This window comes from Bombina bombina, chromosome 6 (genome assembly GCF_027579735.1).
Source record: "Bombina bombina isolate aBomBom1 chromosome 6, aBomBom1.pri, whole genome shotgun sequence".
NCBI classification, from domain to species: domain Eukaryota; kingdom Metazoa; phylum Chordata; class Amphibia; order Anura; family Bombinatoridae; genus Bombina; species Bombina bombina.
The window spans coordinates 1,029,843,341-1,029,861,236 of record NC_069504.1 but is presented as its reverse complement, the minus strand read 5'-3'; the positions used below and the strand labels follow the sequence as shown (position 1 = coordinate 1,029,861,236).

General features: G+C 38.3%; 1 protein-coding gene across 1 annotated transcript in view; it reads right to left on the bottom strand.

Annotated features, from left to right (window-relative positions):
- Nucleotides 1-367: 367 nt before the first annotated feature.
- Nucleotides 368-17,896, bottom strand: part of LOC128664085 (NAD-dependent protein deacetylase sirtuin-3) — a 77,803-nt gene continuing 60,274 nt past the window's right edge. The window contains exons 7-9 of the mRNA XM_053718767.1: nt 2,863-3,024; nt 1,863-2,065; nt 368-763 (exon numbers count right to left, since the gene is read on the bottom strand). Coding sequence (XP_053574742.1) covers nt 757-763; nt 1,863-2,065; nt 2,863-3,024 — 372 coding nt within the window. The 3' untranslated portion in view covers nt 368-756. The remainder of the gene's footprint in view (nt 764-1,862; nt 2,066-2,862; nt 3,025-17,896) is intronic.

Genomic DNA, 17,896 nt, shown 5'->3' with positions numbered 1-17,896 from the left:
ACTTACAGTTGACCAGGGCATAAACTTCACTAACTTGTGGCAAATGTGGAATTGTATAGTAATACCATGTTTAAAGTCACTGAGCTCTTCGGTATGACCCATTGTACTGGCAGTGTTGGCCTACAGACATTTCATAGCTACATTGTGGATTTTATGCACCTGTTAGCAATGGGTGTCGCCAAAACACCTGAACTCAATTAGTAGGGGTGTCCACATACTTTTTATCCATATAGTTTTTTTGCAACTACAAGGTGTCAAGGTGTAATGAACTATCCGCTTTAATTAAAACTTTGTTTAGCAACAGTACCATTAAATACAATTTTGGAGTTTAGACAAAAATGTGATATTACGAAATACAACACAATGCTTATAACTTAGAAATTAGTTTATTCATCTTTACACACACACTAATAAAAATACAATAAAATATGGTTAAAATAATAAAATTTAAATAGTAAATACAAAATGTACATAACTTTAAAGAAATATGAACATTTAGAAAAGTTGCATGTAAAACACTGGTTTTCTCAACATTATTGTAGCATTTCCAATTTGAATTAAAATAAATCAGTAGGATTCTCCCAGTTCACTAAAGGTTTTTTATGGTATAAACTGCAATCAATGGGATTCCATTAAAACCAAACATGGAAGCTCATAAGAGCGAAATCTTAAATGAGGTTTGCAGAATCACTGCTTCATTCTTGTCCAGTCAAGAGATTTGGATTGAGCAACCAGTGTTTTCTTCAAAACAGCAAATCAGTTTCTACAAAGACAAAAGACAATAGTTACCATACTGAAAAACACCGTCACAACTTCTGCAGAATGTAAATACAAGATAATACAGTTTAACACTAAAAAGGAACAGAAGAATGAGTGTTTTAATAAAAGCTTAAAGGGACACTCAAGTCAAAACAAACTTTTATGATTCAGAATGAACTTGCAGTTTTAAGACACTTTCCAATTTACTTTAATTATCAAATTTTGCACAGTCTTTTTATATTCACACTTTCAGTGGAACAGATCCTACTGGGCATGTGCAAAAGCTCAAAGGGCATACGTATACTATTCTGTGATTGGCTGATGTCTGTAACAGGATACAGGGGGCGGTAAAATTGGAGAGAGAAAAAAAAAATCTACTGCTTATTTGAAATTCAGAGTAGGTATAAAATCTTTTTTATCATGCACTTGTTAATTATGCAATTCTAATGCATTGAGTGGTCTTTTAAAAAATAAAAAAAAAAATTTGATAAACCACTAATGACCTTGTTTATCTCATCTCCAATGGTCTCCAATTAAAGGGACATTATACACTCATTTTTTCTTTGCATAAATGTTTTGTAGATAATCTATTTATATAGCCCATACATTTTTTTTTTTAAATTAATGTATAGTTTTGCTTATTTTTAAATAACATTGCTCTGATTTTCAGACTCCTAACCAAGCCCCAAAGTTTTATGTGAATACGCTCGACTACCTACTCCAGCTTGCTCCTGTTTGTGTAAAGGGTCTTTTCATATGCAAAAGAAGGGGGAGGGGGGAGTGTCTTATTTGCCACTTGCAGTGGGCTTTCCAGCTACCTTTTCAACAGAGCCAAACTGACAGCTTCTAAGTAAGTTTTTAAACAGTTTTATACTGGATTTTTATATCAGTATCTGTGCATATTATTCTTTATAGTAGTGTCTATTACATGCAGTTATATGAAAATGAGTGTATACTGTCCCTTTAAGGACTAGCTGTAAATGTGTCTGTGCATTGCTCTTCGCAGTCACTTGGTAGCAGGTACTAGAGTGAGACAGTGGCATTATCTAGGGTTGAATATTATAGTAAAGTTATTCCTGTAATACATAAAAGTGCATGCTTACCTATGAGACATTATTTCCTCTATTTCAGTGAGCCAATTCAGAGAGTGTGCAAATTTTCTGGTGATATCACTTAGGTCTCCCAATAGAGCAACATCTGTTCTTTTTAATGGGTTTCTTTTAAATGGACCAACCGATTCCCGGTTGAGAAGCAAACGTGGGACTTTGGAGCACACAGAATTTACAAGACTGGCAAAAGGTTCAATCTGTAAATAAAATAAATAGACCTATAATAAAATGTATGCATTTATAGATTGTATTTATACAGCTCACAAGGAATTAGCTTTTAGATGTTAAAGGGACACTGAACCCAATTTTTTTCTTTCGCGATTCAGATAGAGCATGCAATTTTAAGCAACTTTCTAATTTACTCCTATTATCAATTTTTCTTCGTTTACTTGCTATTTTTATTTGAAAAAGAAGGCATCTAAGCTTTTTTTTGGTTCAGTACTCTGGACAGCACTTTTTATTGGTGGATGAATTTATCCACCAATCAGCAAGAACAACCCATGTTGTTCACCAAAAAAATGGTCCAGCATCTAAACTTACATTCTTGCATTTCAAATAAAGATACCAAGAGAATTAAGAAAATTCTATAATAGGCGTAAATTAGAAAATTGCTTAAAATTTCATGCTCTATCTGAATGACGAAAGAAAAAAATTGGGTTCAGTGTCCCTTTAAAACTGAACCGCAAAAAAAAAAAAAAAAAAGTTAATACAGTGAAAGCTAGATTTCACCATGACTAAAGGGAGCCAGGGAATAATCTGAATATTATGTTTATAAAATGTATATATAGTGTATAATGTCCCTTTAATGATATATCCAAAGATAAAAAATAAAAAAAGGATGCTATTAAATACTATTTTACCGATTTAATTTTAGTGAAAAAATTACTAGTTCATTATTGCTAGCTATGCCATGTTAAACAATAAAGTCAAACATTTATTATAATTGGTTTAGAAAAAAAATATATATAAGAATAATAATACATTTGACATTTACCGCCAGTGAGGTTCCCATTACAATGAGGAGATCAGCTTTTGGAAAGTCTATTGACACTTTATTATAACTTTGTGGAAGATCTTCTCCAAAAAACACAATATCAGGTTTGACAAATCCGGAGCATATTTTACAACGTGGTATCCGGCCGCTCTTTATACATTCCTGATCAAAATCAAAGAACTTGAATTCAAAATTCAATTTCAGGTTATATATTCACTCCACCCCAAATGAACCACTACACATTCTGTGGGTTAGTTTTGCAGCCTCCTGAGTGATATAGATATATATATATATATATATATATATATATATATATATATATATATATATATATATATATATATATATATATATATATATATATATATATATATATATATATATATATATATATATATATATATATATATATATATATATATATATATATATATATATATATTATGTATTGTGCTGTTATGCCATGCCTCCTACAAACTACCCCTGCACTGGGAGTAAAAAACAAGCAAAGTTTAAAAAATATGTCACACTGTTGTCACACCTGAGGATCTCTCACGGCACACTGGTTGAAAAACACTGAACTAGACTATCAAGCACATAAAAAAAAATATATATATATTCAAGGGGCTTAAGTCATAAGTAATTTATCAATTTGCAACTAATTGAATCAATTTAGTAAAACCAAGCAAGTGCAGAGATTCATAAATGTTATTAAAATGTAATTTAACCCCTTAATGACCGGACCATTTTTCAATTTTCTTACCCTTAAGGACAAGGGCTATTTTTACATTTCTGCAGTGTTAGTGTTTAGCTGTAATTTTCCTCTTACTCATTTACTGTACCCACACATATTATATACCATTTTTCTCGCCATTAAATGGACTTTCTAAAGATACCATTATTTTCATCATATCTTATAATTTACTATAAAAATTATAAAATATGAGGAAAAAATGGAAAAAAAAAAACCACACTTTTTCTAACTTTGACCTCCAAAATCTGTTACACATCTACAACCACCAAAAAACACCCATTCTAAATAGTTTCTAAATTTTGTCCTGAGTTTAGAAATACCCAATGTTTACATGTTCTTTGCAAGTTATAGTGCAATAAATACAAGTAGCACTTTGCTATTTACAAACCACTTTTTTTCCAAAATTAGCGCTAGTTACATTGGAACCCTGATATCTGTCCGGAATCTCTGAATATCCCTTGACATGTATAGATTTTTTTTTTAGAAGACAACCCAAAGTATTGATTTATGCCCATTTTGGTATATTTCATGCCACCATTTCACTGCCAAATGCGAGCAAATAAAAAAAATCATTCACTTTTTCACAAACTTTAGGTTTCTCACTGAAATTATTTACAAACAGTTTGTGCAATTATGGCACAAATGGTTGTAAATGCTTCTCTGGGATCTCCTTTGTTCAGAAATAGACATATATGGCTTTGGCATTGCTTTTTGGTAATTAGAAGGCCACTAAATGCCGCTGTGCACCACACATGTATTATGTCCAGCAGTGAAGGGGTTAATTAGAGAGCTTTAGGGACCTTTAAGGGTTCATTTTAGCTTTAGTGTAGTAGACAACCCAAAGTATTGATCTAGGCCCATTTTGGTATATTTCATGCCACCATTTCACCGCCAAATGCGAGCAAAAAAAAAAAAAAAAAAAAAAGAAAGAAAAAGTTACATTTTTCACAATTTTAGGTTTCTCACTGAAATTATTTACAAACAGCTTGTGCAATTATGGCACAAATGGTTGTAAATGCTTCTCTGGGATCTCCTTTGTTCAGAAATAGCAGACATATATGGCTTTGGCGTTGCTTTTTGGCAATTAGGAGGCCGCTAAATGCTGCTGCGCACCACACTTGTATTATGCCCAGCAGTGAAGGGGTTAATTAGGTAGCTTGTAGAGAGCTTGCAGGGTTAATTTCAACTTTAGTGTAGAGATTAGCCTCCCACCTGACACATCCCACCCCCTGATCCCTCCCAAACAGCTCTCTTCCCTCGCCCACCCCACAATTGTCCCCGCCATCTTAAGTACTGGCAGAAAGTCTGCCAGTACTAAAATAAAAGGAGTTTTTTTTTATTTATTTTTTAAATTATTCAGCTGTGATGGACCCCTGCCTTAGCCCCCAACCTCCCTGATCCCCCCCACCTACCTATTTGCCACCATCTTTTTTTTTTAAATAATAGGATCTGGTAGGGTTAGGGGGGGGCAGCTACACTACAGAAAAAACTAATAAAAAAAAAAACAACTTTATTTTTTGGGGAAAACTGGGTACTGGCCGACAGCTGCCAGTACCCAGTTTTCCCCAAAAAAACATAATTTATGTAAGAACTTACCTGATAAATTCATTTCTTTCATATTAACAAGAGTCCATGAGCTAGTGACGTATGGGATATACATTCCTACCAGGAGGGGCAAAGTTTCCCAAACCTTAAAATGCCTATAAATACACCCCTCACCACACCCACAAATCAGTTTAACGAATAGCCAAGAAGTGGGGTGATAAGAAAAAAAGTGCGAAGCATATAAAATAAGGAATTGGAATAATTGTGCTTTATACAAAAAAATCATAACCACCACAAAAAAGGGTGGGCCTCATGGACTCTTGTTAATATGAAAGAAATGAATTTATCAGGTAAGTTCTTACATAAATTATGTTTTCTTTCATGTAATTAACAAGAGTCCATGAGCTAGTGACGTATGGGATAATGACTACCCAAGATGTGGATCTTTCCACACAAGAGTCACTAGAGAGGGAGGGATAAAATAAAGACAGCCAATTCCTGCTGAAAATAATCCACACCCAAAATAAAGTCTAACAAAAAACATAAGCAGAAGATTCAAACTGAAACCGCTGCCTGAAGAACTTTTCTACCAAAAACTGCTTCAGAAGAAGAAAATACATCAAAATGGTAGAATTTAGTAAAAGTATGCAAAGAGGACCAAGTTGCTGCTTTGCAGATCTGGTCAACCGAAGCTTCATTCCTAAACGCCCAGGAAGTAGAAACTGACCTAGTAGAATGAGCTGTAATTCTTTGAGGCGGAATTTTACCCGACTCAACATAGGCAAGATGAATTAAAGATTTCAACCAAGATGCCAAAGAAATGGCAGAAGCTTTCTGGCCTTTCCTAGAACCGGAAAAGATAACAAATAGACTAGAAGTCTTACGGAAAGATTTCGTAGCTTCAACATAATATTTCAAAGCTCTAACAACATCCAAAGAATGCAATGATTTCTCCTTAGAATTCTTAGGATTAGGACATAATGAAGGAACCACAATTTCTCTACTAATGTTGTTGGAATTCACAACTTTAGGTAAAAATTCAAAAGAAGTTCGCAACACCGCCTTATCCTGATGAAAAATCAGAAAAGGAGACTCACACGAAAGAGCAGATAATTCAGAAACTCTTCTAGCAGAAGAGATGGCCAAAAGGAACAAAACTTTCCAAGAAAGTAATTTAATGTCCAATGAATGCATAGGTTCAAACGGAGGAGCTTGAAGAGCTCCCAGAACCAAATTCAAACTCCATGGAGGAGAAATTGACTTAATGACAGGTTTTATACGAACCAAAGCTTGTACAAAACAATGAATATCAGGAAGAATAGCAATCTTTCTGTGAAAAAGAACAGAAAGAGCGGAGATTTGTCCTTTCAAAGAACTCGCGGACAAACCCTTATCTAAACCATCCTGAAGAAACTGTAAAATTCTCGGTATTCTAAAAGAATGCCAAGAAAAATGATGAGAAAGACACCAAGAAATATAAGTCTTCCAGACTCTATAATATATCTCTCGAGATACAGATTTACGAGCCTGTAACATAGTATTAATCACGGAGTCAGAGAAACCTCTATGACCAAGAATCAAGCGTTCAATCTCCATACCTTTAAATTTAAGGATTTCAGATCCGGATGGAAAAAAGGACCTTGTGACAGAAGGTCTGGTCTTAACGGAAGAGTCCATGGTTGGCAAGATGCCATCCGGACAAGATCCGCATACCAAAACCTGTGAGGCCATGCCGGAGCTATTAGCAGAACAAACGAGCATTCCCTCAGAATCTTGGAGATTACTCTTGGAAGAAGAACTAGAGGCGGAAAGGTATAGGCAGGATGATACTTCCAAGGAAGTGATAATGCATCCACTGCCTCCGCCTGAGGATCCCGGGATCTGGACAGATACCTGGGAAGTTTCTTGTTTAGATGAGAGGCCATCAGATCTATCTCTGGGAGCCCCCACATTTGAACAATCTGAAGAAATACCTCTGGGTGAAGAGACCATTCGCCCGGATGCAACGTTTGGCGACTGAGATAATCCGCTTCCCAATTGTCTACACCTGGGATATGAACCGCAGAGATTAGACAGGAGCTGGATTCCGCCCAAACCAAAATTCGAGATACTTCTTTCATAGCCAGAGGACTGTGAGTCCCTCCTTGATGATTGATGTATGCCACAGTTGTGACATTGTCTGTCTGAAAACAAATGAACGATTCTCTCTTCAGAAGAGGCCAAAACTGAAGAGCTCTGAAAACTGCACGGAGTTCCAAGATATTGATCGGTAATCTCACCTCCTGAGATTCCCAAACTCCTTGTGCCGTCAGAGATCCCCACACAGCTCCCCAACCTGTGAGACTTGCATCTGTTGAAATTACAGTCCAGGTCGGAAGAACAAAAGAAGCCCCCTGAATTAAACGCTGGTGATCTGTCCACCACGTTAGAGAGTGCCGAACAATCGGTTTTAAAGATATTAATTGATATATCTTCGTGTAATCCCTGCACCATTGGTTCAGCATACAGAGCTGAAGAGGTCGCATGTGAAAACGAGCAAAGGGGATCGCGTCCGATGCAGCAGTCATAAGACCTAGAATTTCCATGCATAAGGCTACCGAAGGGAATGATTGAGACTGAAGGTTTCGACAGGCTGTAATCAATTTTAGACGTCTCTTGTCTGTTAAAGACAAAGTCATGGACACTGAATCTATCTGGAAACCCAGAAAGGTTACCCTTGTTTGAGGAATCAAAGAACTTTTTGGTAAATTGATCCTCCAACCATGATCTTGAAGAAACAACACAAGTCGATTCGTATGAGACTCTGCTAAATGTAAAGACGGAGCAAGTACCAAGATATCGTCCAAATAAGGAAATACCACAATACCCTGTTCTCTGATTACAGACAGAAGGGCACCGAGAATCTTTGTGAAAATTCTTGGAGCTGTAGCAAGGCCAAACGGTAGAGCCACAAATTGGTAATGCTTGTCTAGAAAAGAGAATCTCAGGAACTGAAAATGATCTGGATGAATCGGAATATGCAGATATGCATCCTGTAAATCTATTGTGGACATATAATTCCCTTGCTGAACAAAAGGCAATATAGTCCTTACAGTTACCATCTTGAACGTTGGTATCCTTACATAACGATTCAATAATTTTAGATCCAGAACTGGTCTGAAGGAATTCTCCTTCCTTGGTACAATGAAGAGATTTGAATAAAACCCCATCCCCTGTTCCGGAACTGGAACTGGCATAATTACTCCAGCCAACTCTAGATCTGAAACACAATTCAGAAATGCTTGAGCTTTCACTGGATTTACTGGGACATGGGAAAGAAAAAATCTCTTTGCAGGAGGTCTCATCTTGAAACCAATTCTGTACCCTTCTGAAACAATGTTCTGAATCCAAAGATTGTGAACAGAATTGATCCAAATTTCTTTGAAAAAACGTAACCTGCCCCCTACCAGCTGAACTGGAATGAGGGCCGTACCTTCATGTGAACTTAGAAGCAGGCTTTGCCTTTCTAGCAGGCTTGGATTTATTCCAGACTGGAGATGGTTTCCAAACTGAAACTGCTCCTGAGGACGAAGGATCAGGCTTTTGTTCTTTGTTGAAACGAAAGGAACGAAAACGATTGTTAGCCCTGTTTTTACCTTTAGACTTTTTATCCTGTGGTAAAAAAGTTCCTTTCCCACCAGTAACAGTTGAAATAATAGAATCCAACTGAGAACCAAATAATTTGTTTCCCTGGAAAGAAATGGAAAGTAGAGTTGATTTAGAAGCCATATCAGCATTCCAAGTCTTAAGCCATAAAGCTCTTCTGGCTAAGATAGCCAGAGACATAAATCTAACATCAACTCTAATAATATCAAAAATGGCATCACAGATGAAATTATTAGCATGCTGGAGAAGAATAATAATATCATGAGAATCACGATTTGTTACTTGTTGCGCTAGAGTTTCCAACCAAAAAGTTGAAGCTGCAGCAACATCAGCCAATGATATAGCAGGTCTAAGAAGATTACCTGAACATAGATAAGCTTTTCTTAGAAAAGATTCAATTTTTCTATCTAAAGGATCCTTAAACGAGGTACCATCTGATGTAGGAATGGTAGTACGTTTAGCAAGGGTAGAAATAGCCCCATCAACTTTAGGGATTTTGTCCCAAAATTCTAACCTGTCAGGCGGAACAGGATATAATTGCCTAAAACGTTTAGAAGGAGTAAATGAATTACCCAATTTATCCCATTCCTTAGCAATTACTGCAGAAATAGCATTAGGAACAGGAAAGACTTCTGGAATAACCGCAGGAGCTTTAAAAACCTTATCCAAACGTATAGAATTAGTATCAAGAGGACTAGAATCCTCTATTTCTAAAGCAATTAGTACTTCCTTAAGTAAAGAGCGAATAAATTCCATCTTAAATAAATATGAAGATTTATCAGCATCAATCTCTGAGACAGAATCCTCTGAACCAGAAGAGTCCAAAGAATCAGAATGATGGTGTTCATTTAAAAATTCATCTGTAGAGAGAGAAGATTTAAAAGACTTTTTACGTATACTAGAAGGAGAAATAACAGACAAAGCCTTCTTTATGGATTCAGAAACAAAATCTCTTATGTTATCAGGAACATTCTGCACCTTAGATGTTGAGGGAACTGCAACAGGCAATGGTACATCACTAAAGGAAATATTATCTGCTTTAACAAGTTTGTCATGACAATTATTACAAACAACAGCTGGAGGAATAGCTACCAAAAGTTTACAGCAGATACACTTAGCTTTGGTAGATCCAGCAGGCAGAGGTTTTCCTGTAGTATCTTCTGGCTCAGATGCAACGTGAGACATCTTGCAATATGTAAGAGAAAAAACAACATATAAAGCAAAAATAGATCAAATTCCTTATAAGACAGTTTCAGGAATCGGAAAAAAATGCCAAACATCAAGCTTCTAGCAACCAGAAGCAAATGAAAAATGAGACTGAAATAATGTGGAGACAAAAGCGACGCCCATATTTTTTAGCGCCAAATAAGACGCCCACATTATTTGGCGCCTAAATGCTTTTGGCGCCAAAAATGACGCCACATCCGGAACGCCGACATTTTTGGCGCAAAATAACGTCAAAAATGACGCAACTTCCGGCGACACGTATGACGCCGGAAACGGAAAAGAATTTTTGCGCCAAAAAAGTCCGCGCCAAGAATGACGCAATAAAATGAAGCATTTTCAGCCCCCGCGAGCCTAACAGCCCACAGGGAAAAAAGTCAAATTTTTGAGGTAAGAAAAAATATGATAATTTAAAGCATAATCCCAAATATGAAACTGACTGTCTGGAAATAAGGAAAGTTGAACATTCTGAGTCAAGGCAAATAAATGTTTGAATACATATATTTAGAACTTTATAAATAAAGTGCCCAACCATAGCTTAGAGTGTCACAGAAAATAAGACTTACTTACCCCAGGACACTCATCTACATGTTTGTAGAAAGCCAAACCAGTACTGAAACGAGAATCAGTAGAGGAAATGGTAAATATAAGAGTATATCGTCGATCTGAAAAGGGAGGTAAGAGATGAATCTCTACGACCGATAACAGAGAACCTTATGAAATAGACCCCGTAGAAGGAGATCACTGCATTCAATAGGTAATACTCTCCTCACATCCCTCTGACATTCACTGCATGCTGAGAGGAAAACCGGGCTCCAACTTGCTGCGGAGCGCATATCAACGTAGAATCTAGCACAAACTTACTTCACCACCTCCCTTGGAGGCAAAGTTTGTAAAACTGATTTGTGGGTGTGGTGAGGGGTGTATTTATAGGCATTTTAAGGTTTGGGAAACTTTGCCCCTCCTGGTAGGAATGTATATCCCATACGTCACTAGCTCATGGACTCTTGTTAATTACATGAAAGAAATAAAGGTTTTTTTGGGGGGGTTTTTTTATTACAGTTTTTTTTTGTATTGTAGCTACAAAGTGGCTCTCTCTGCATCGGATGCTTTTTAAAGGGTATTGCAGGATGCCTCAATATCGATTGCGATCACTTCCAGCACTCTCTTAGACAACTGACGTACCAGGTACGTCCATTGTCACTAACTGACAGTTTTTGCAGGACGTATCTGGTACGTCAGTTGTCATTAAGGGGTTAAAGGGATAGTAAAGTCAAAATTAAAATTGCATGCTCTATCTGAATCCTGAAAGTTTAAACAACTTTCTAATTTACACCAATTATCAATTTGTTTTCATTCTCTTGCTATCTTTATTTAAAAAAAGAAAGAATGTAAGTATATGAGCCGGCCCATTTATGGTTCAGAACCTGGGTAGCACTTTCCGATTGGTGTCTTAATGAAGCCACCAGTCAAGCAAGCGCTACCCAGGTGCTAAACCAAAAATGAGACTGCTCCTATGCTTACATTCAAATAAAGATAGCAAGAGAACAAAGAAAATTTGATAATAGGAGTAGATTAGAAAGTTGCATGCTCTACCTGAATCATGAAAGTTTAATTTTGAATAGACTATCCCTTTAAAGTCCAAATAATATATTTTAGCCTGTGGTACAGAAAGATAAGTTGTCTTATGTAAGACATATACTGCCCACTTGTGAGTTCATATTTTATTTTGACCAAATTCCTCAGGAATTTTTAAACAATTACTATTTTTTGGTTTTAATAACAAACAGCTTGCATCAAGAATTGACACCTGCTCTAAATAATCAACTACAATAGGAAGCCAAATTAACCCTTTTATATCCCTTAGTCTGCTCACTGTAGTGCACATGTAGCAAGACTGCTGCAGAGACCCCACAAAACTGAAAAGGTCATTACCATAATTAAAAGGGACATGAAACCCATGATTCTGAGAGCAATCTTAAAACAACTTTCCAATTTACTTCTATTATCTAATGTGTTTAAGTTGCATTATATCCTTTGTTGAAAAGCATACCTAGGTAGGCTTAGAACCTGCTGGACAATGGCTTTACATATATCCCCTCATGTTATTGACTCACCCATGTGCATTGGATCAACAACAACGACATGAAGCAGTTTAGATAATAGAAATAAGCTGGAAAGTTGTTCAAATTAAATAGTCTATCTGAATCTTGAAAGAAAAATGTTGAGTTGTAGCTTTAAGAAACTTTGCATTTTCATTATTTATTTTGACTGCTAATCCTTTTAATGCCGTTATGCCGTTCTATTCCGTCATAATTACACTGGGCTTTAGAGCCGTTATGACGGAATAGAACGTCATAGCCAACAGCTGTCCTGAAGCCTTCTGTGCTTCCAGGATTTGATCGCGGTCTGGAGGGCGTTCCTAGGGTTGTAAGGACGCCCCCCAGACTTGATCCAATAATTTAAATCACACGATCGCGTGATTTCAATTTGTCTACATCGGAACAGTTGTTCCAATGTAGACACTTTAACCCAGTCACAAAAGGGTTAAAAGTGACACAAAACCCAAAATGTTTCTTTCTTGGTTTAGACCACTGGTTTTCAAACCTGTCCTCAGGCCTCCCCAACAGGTCAGGTTTTCAGGATTACCTTGGATGAGAGCAGGTAAATAACCATGGTTACTAATCTGCTGATTGTGTCACCTGTTCTCCAGTTCAGATATCCTCAGTGTGTGGTCTGTTGGGGGCCTGAGGAGAGGTTTGAAAACCAAGTTACTTAGATCAAAAGGAAATTTATGCTTACCTGATAAATTTATTTCTTTTACGATATGACGAGTCCACGGATTTCATCCTTACTTGTGGGATTACACCTCCTGGTCAGCAGGAAGTGGCAAAGAGCACCACAGCAGAGCTGTATATATAGCTCCTCTCTTCCCTCCCACTCCAGTCATTCGACCGAAGTTAGGAAGAGAAAGGAAAAGCCAAGGTGCAGGGGTGACTGAAGTTTAACAAAAATAAAGACCTGTCTTAGAAAACGTCAGGGTGGGCCATGGACTCGTCATATCGTAAAAGAAATAAAATTTATCAGGTAAGCATAAATTTCCTTTTCTTTTACAAGATATGACGAGTCCACGGATTTCATCCTTACTTGTGGGATACAATACCAAAGCAACAGGACACGGATGAAAGGGAGGGACAAGACAGGAACCTAAACGGAAGGCACCACTGCTTGAAGAACCTTTCACCCAAAAACCGCCTCAGATGAAGCAAAAGTATAAAATTTGTAAAAAGTGTGAAGAGACGACCAAGTTGCAGCCTTGCAAATCTGTTCAACAGAAGCATCGCCCTAGTGGAATGAGCCGTAATTCTTTCAGGAGGCTGCTGTCCAGCAGTCTCATATGCCAGGTGGATGATACTCTTCAGCCAAAAAGAAAGAGAGGTAGCCGTAGCTTTCTGACCCCCTACGCTTTCCAGAAAAAAAACTATGAATAATGAAGATGATTGACGAAATTCCTTAGTCGCCTGCAAATAAAACTTCAGGGCACGAACTACGTCCAAGTTATGCAACAAACGCACCTTCTTTGAAGAAGGATTAGGACACAATGAAGGAACAACAATTTCCTGATTAATATTATTATTAGAAACAACCTTAGGAAGAAAACCAGGTTTGGTACATAAAACCACCTTATCAGAATGAAAAATAAGATAAGGAGAGTCACATTGTAACGCTGAAAGCTCGGAAACTCTACGAGCAGAAGAATAGCAACTAAAAATAAAACCTTCCAAGATAACAACTTAATATCTATGGAATGCATGGGTTCAAACGGAACCCCTTGAAGAACTCTAAGAACTAAATTCAAATTCCAGGGTGGAGCAATTGGTTTAAACACAGGCTTGATTCAGATCAGAGCCTGACAAAAAGACGGAAACGTCTGGAACATCTGCCAAACTTTGCTTGTGTAGCAAAATCGACAAGGCAGAAATTTGTCCCTTTAAGGAACTTGCTGATAACCCCTTCTCCAATCCTTCTTGGAGAAAAGATAAAATCCTGGGAATCCTAACTACTCCATGAGTATCCCTTGGATTCGCACCAATAAAGATATTTACGCCATATCTTATGGTAGATCTTTCTAGTGACTTAATCAAAGTATCAATGACCGAATCAGAGAACCCCCGCTTAGATAAAATCAAGCGTTCAATCTCCAAGCAGTCAGCTGCAGAGAAACTAGATTCGGATGATGGAAGGGTCCCTGAATGAGAAGGTCCTGCCTCAATGGAAGCTTCCACGGTGGCAGAGAGGACATGTCCACCAGATCGGTGTACCAAGACCTGCGAGGCCACGCAGACGCGATTGGAATTACCGAAGCCCTCTCCTGTTTGATCCGTGCAATCACCCTGGGAAGGAGAGCAAACGGTGGAAACACATTAGCTAGGTTGAACGACCAAGGCACTGCCAAGGCATCTATCAGTTCAGCCTGAGGATCCCTCGACCTGGATCCGTATCTTGGAAGCCTGGCATTCTGACGAGATGCCATCAGATCCAATTCCGGTCTGCCCCATCTGAGAATCAGGGTGGCAAAGACCTCCGGATGGAGTTCCCACTCCCCCAGATGAAACGTCTGTCTGCTTAAAAAGTCCGCTTCCCAGTTGTCCACTCCTGGGATGTAGATTGCTGACATAACAAAAGTGAGCCTCCGCCCACCGAATTATCTTGGATACCTCTGTCATCGCTAAGATTGATGTAAGCCACAGTCGTGATGTTGTCCAGCTGAAATCGGATGAATTTGACCGAAGCCAACTGAGGCCAAGCCTCAGTTGTAGAGGTCTGAGATGAAAACGAGCAAAGGGAATTATGTCCATTGCCGCCACCATCAATCCAATTACCTCCATGCACTGAGCCATTGATGGCCGAGGATTGGGCTGAAGGGCTCGGCATTTATTCAGAATCTTTAACTTTCTGACTTCCGTCAAAAAGATTTTCATGGACACAGAGTCTATTAGAGTTCCCAAGAAAGGAACCCTTGTCTGAGGAACTAGAGAACTCTTCTCTATATTCACCTTCCACCCGTGAGTCCTTAGAAAAGACAGAACCATGTCAGTATGAGACTTTGTTAGTTGATAAGACGACGCCTGGATCAGAATATCGTCCAGATAAGGTGCCACTGCAATGCCCCACGGTCTGAGAACCACCAGCAGAGACCCTAGAACCTTTGTGACGATCCTGGGTGCCGTGGCCAGCCCGAAAGGAAAAGCCACGAACTTAAAAGGTTTGTCCAGGAAGGCAAACCTTAGAAACTGGTGATCTCTTTGGATAGGAATGTGAAGATATGCATCCTTTAAGTCCATGGTAGTCATATATTGACCCTCCTGGATCAATAGAAGAATTGTCCGAATCGTCTCCATCTTGAAGGATGGGACTCTGAGAAACTTGTTTAGACTCTTGAGATCTAAAATGGGTCTGAACGTTCCCTCTTCTTTGGGAACCATGAAAAGATTTGAGTAAAACCCCTGCCCCTGTATTGGAACGGGACAAATTACTCCCATAGTGGAGAGGTCTTTTACACAACGTAAGAACGCCTCTCTTTATCTGGTCTACAGACAATCGTGAAAGAAGAAACCTTCCCCTTGGAAGGGAATTTATGAACTCCAATTGATATCCCTGGGACACGATTTCTAGTGTCCAGGGATCCTGGACATCTCTTATCAAGAGAAAGAGAGAGAAAAAAAAAGAGAGAGAGAGAGAAAAAAAAAGAGAGAGAGAGAGAGAAAAAAAAGAGAGAGAGAGAGAAAAAAAAGAGAGAGAGAGAGAAAAAAAAAGAGAGAGAGAGAAAAAAAAAACAGAGAGAGAGAGAAAAAAAAGAGAGAGAGAGAGAAAAAAAAGAGAGAGAGAGAGAAAAAAAAGAGAGGAGAGAGAGAGAAAAAAAAGAGAGAAAAAAAAGAGAGAAAAAAAAGAGAGAAAAAAAAAGAGAGAAAAAAAAGAGAGAAAAAAAAGAGAGAAAAAAAAAGAGAGAAAAAAAAAGAGAGAAAAAAAAGAGAGAAAAAAAAGAGAGAAAAAAAAGAGAGAAAAAAAAGAGAGAAAAAAAAGAGAGAAAAAAAAGAGAAAAAAAAGAGAGAAAAAAAAGAGAAAAAAAAGAGAGAAAAAAAAGAGAGAAAAAAAAGAGAGAAAAAAAAAGAGAGAAAAAAAAGAGAGAAAAAAAAGAGAGAAAAAAAAGAGAGAAAAAAAAGAGAGAAAAAAAAGAGAGAAAAAAAAGAGAGAAAAAAAAGAGAGAAAAAAAAGAGAGAAAAAAAAGAGAGAAAAAAAAGAGAGAAAAAAAAGAGAGAAAAAAAAGAGAGAAAAAAAGAGAGACAGACACAGACAGACAGAGACAGACAGAGACAGACACAGACAGACTGCCCCAACTAAATCCGGGGCCGCCCCTTCATGCCGTCTTGGTAGCAGCAGCGGGCTTCTTGGGTTGCTTACCCTTGTTCCAAGCCTGGTTGGGTCTCCAGATGGATTTGGCTTGTGCAAAGTTCCCTTCCTGTTTAGCAGAAGGAGGAGGAGGGGACTCCCTTGAAATTTCAAAAGAACGACAATTACTCTGTCTACCCCTCTGCTTAGATGTCTTATCCTGAGTTAAGAGATGGCCCTTACCTCCCGTAATGTCAGAAATAATCTCTTAAGTCAGGCCCGAACAGAGTCTTCCCTTTGAAAGGAATAGTCAAAAGCTTGGATTTAGAGGACACATCCGCAGACCAAGACTTTAACCATAAAGCTCTGCACGCTAAAATGGCAAAACCTGCATTCTTAGCTGCTAACTTAGCAATCTGAAAAGCAGCATCAGTGACAAAGGAATTAGCCAATTTTAAGGCCTTAATCCTATCCATTATTTTCTCTAAGGAAGTCTCAGTCTTCAGAGATTCTTCCAAAGCATCAAACCAAAAGGCAGCCGCAGTTGTAACTGGTACAATACAGGATGTCGGTTGTAAAAGGAAACCTTGATGAACGAACAGCTTCTTTAGCAGACCCTCCAACTTTTTATCCATAGGGTCTTTGAAAGCACAACTGCCCTCAATAGGAATAGTTGTACGCTTAGCTAATGTAGAAATAGCTCCCTCCACCTTAGGGACTGTTTGCCAAGAATCCCGTACGGGGTCAGCTATAGGGTACATTTTCTTGAACATAGGGGAAGGGGAAAACGGGATACCCGGTCTTTCCCATTCCTTGGTGACAATCTCAGAAATTCTCTTAGAACCAGAAAGGTATCCGAGTAAGCAAGGACTTCCAGATATCTGTCCATCTTACACAGTTTCTCTGGAGGGACCACAATAGAGTCCCTAAAACCTCCAGAAGTAACAGGCGGAGGTGTTCCAGCCTAAATCTAAAGGACATGACGTCCAAATCTGTCTGGGGCAATGCACTACCTGAGTCAGACAGCCCCCCCCTCAGACAGAATCACCTTACCCTCCAATTCAGAGGACTGGGAGGGTACATCAGAGATAGCCATCAAAGCATCAGAAGCTACAGGGACCCCCCTGCGTTTCTGCCCTGCTACATTTGCCTTGTAACACTGGCAACTTAGACAAAACCTCAGTGAGGCTAGATGACATAACTGCAGCTATATCCTGCAAAGTGAAGGAAGCAGACGCCGTAGCAGAGCATGGCGTAGCTTGTGCGGGTGTTAAGGGCTGTGACACTTGGGGAGAAGATTGCGGCAAACCCTGAATCACATTGGCTTGAGAATCATCTTGAGACATATCTTTACATTGTAAGGCTCTCTCAACACAAGTGTCACATAGTATGACAAGTGGTTCCACAATAGCATCCAAACACATAGGACACGTATTTTGTTCAAGTTCATCCATGATAACCTGAGCAAAAAAAAAA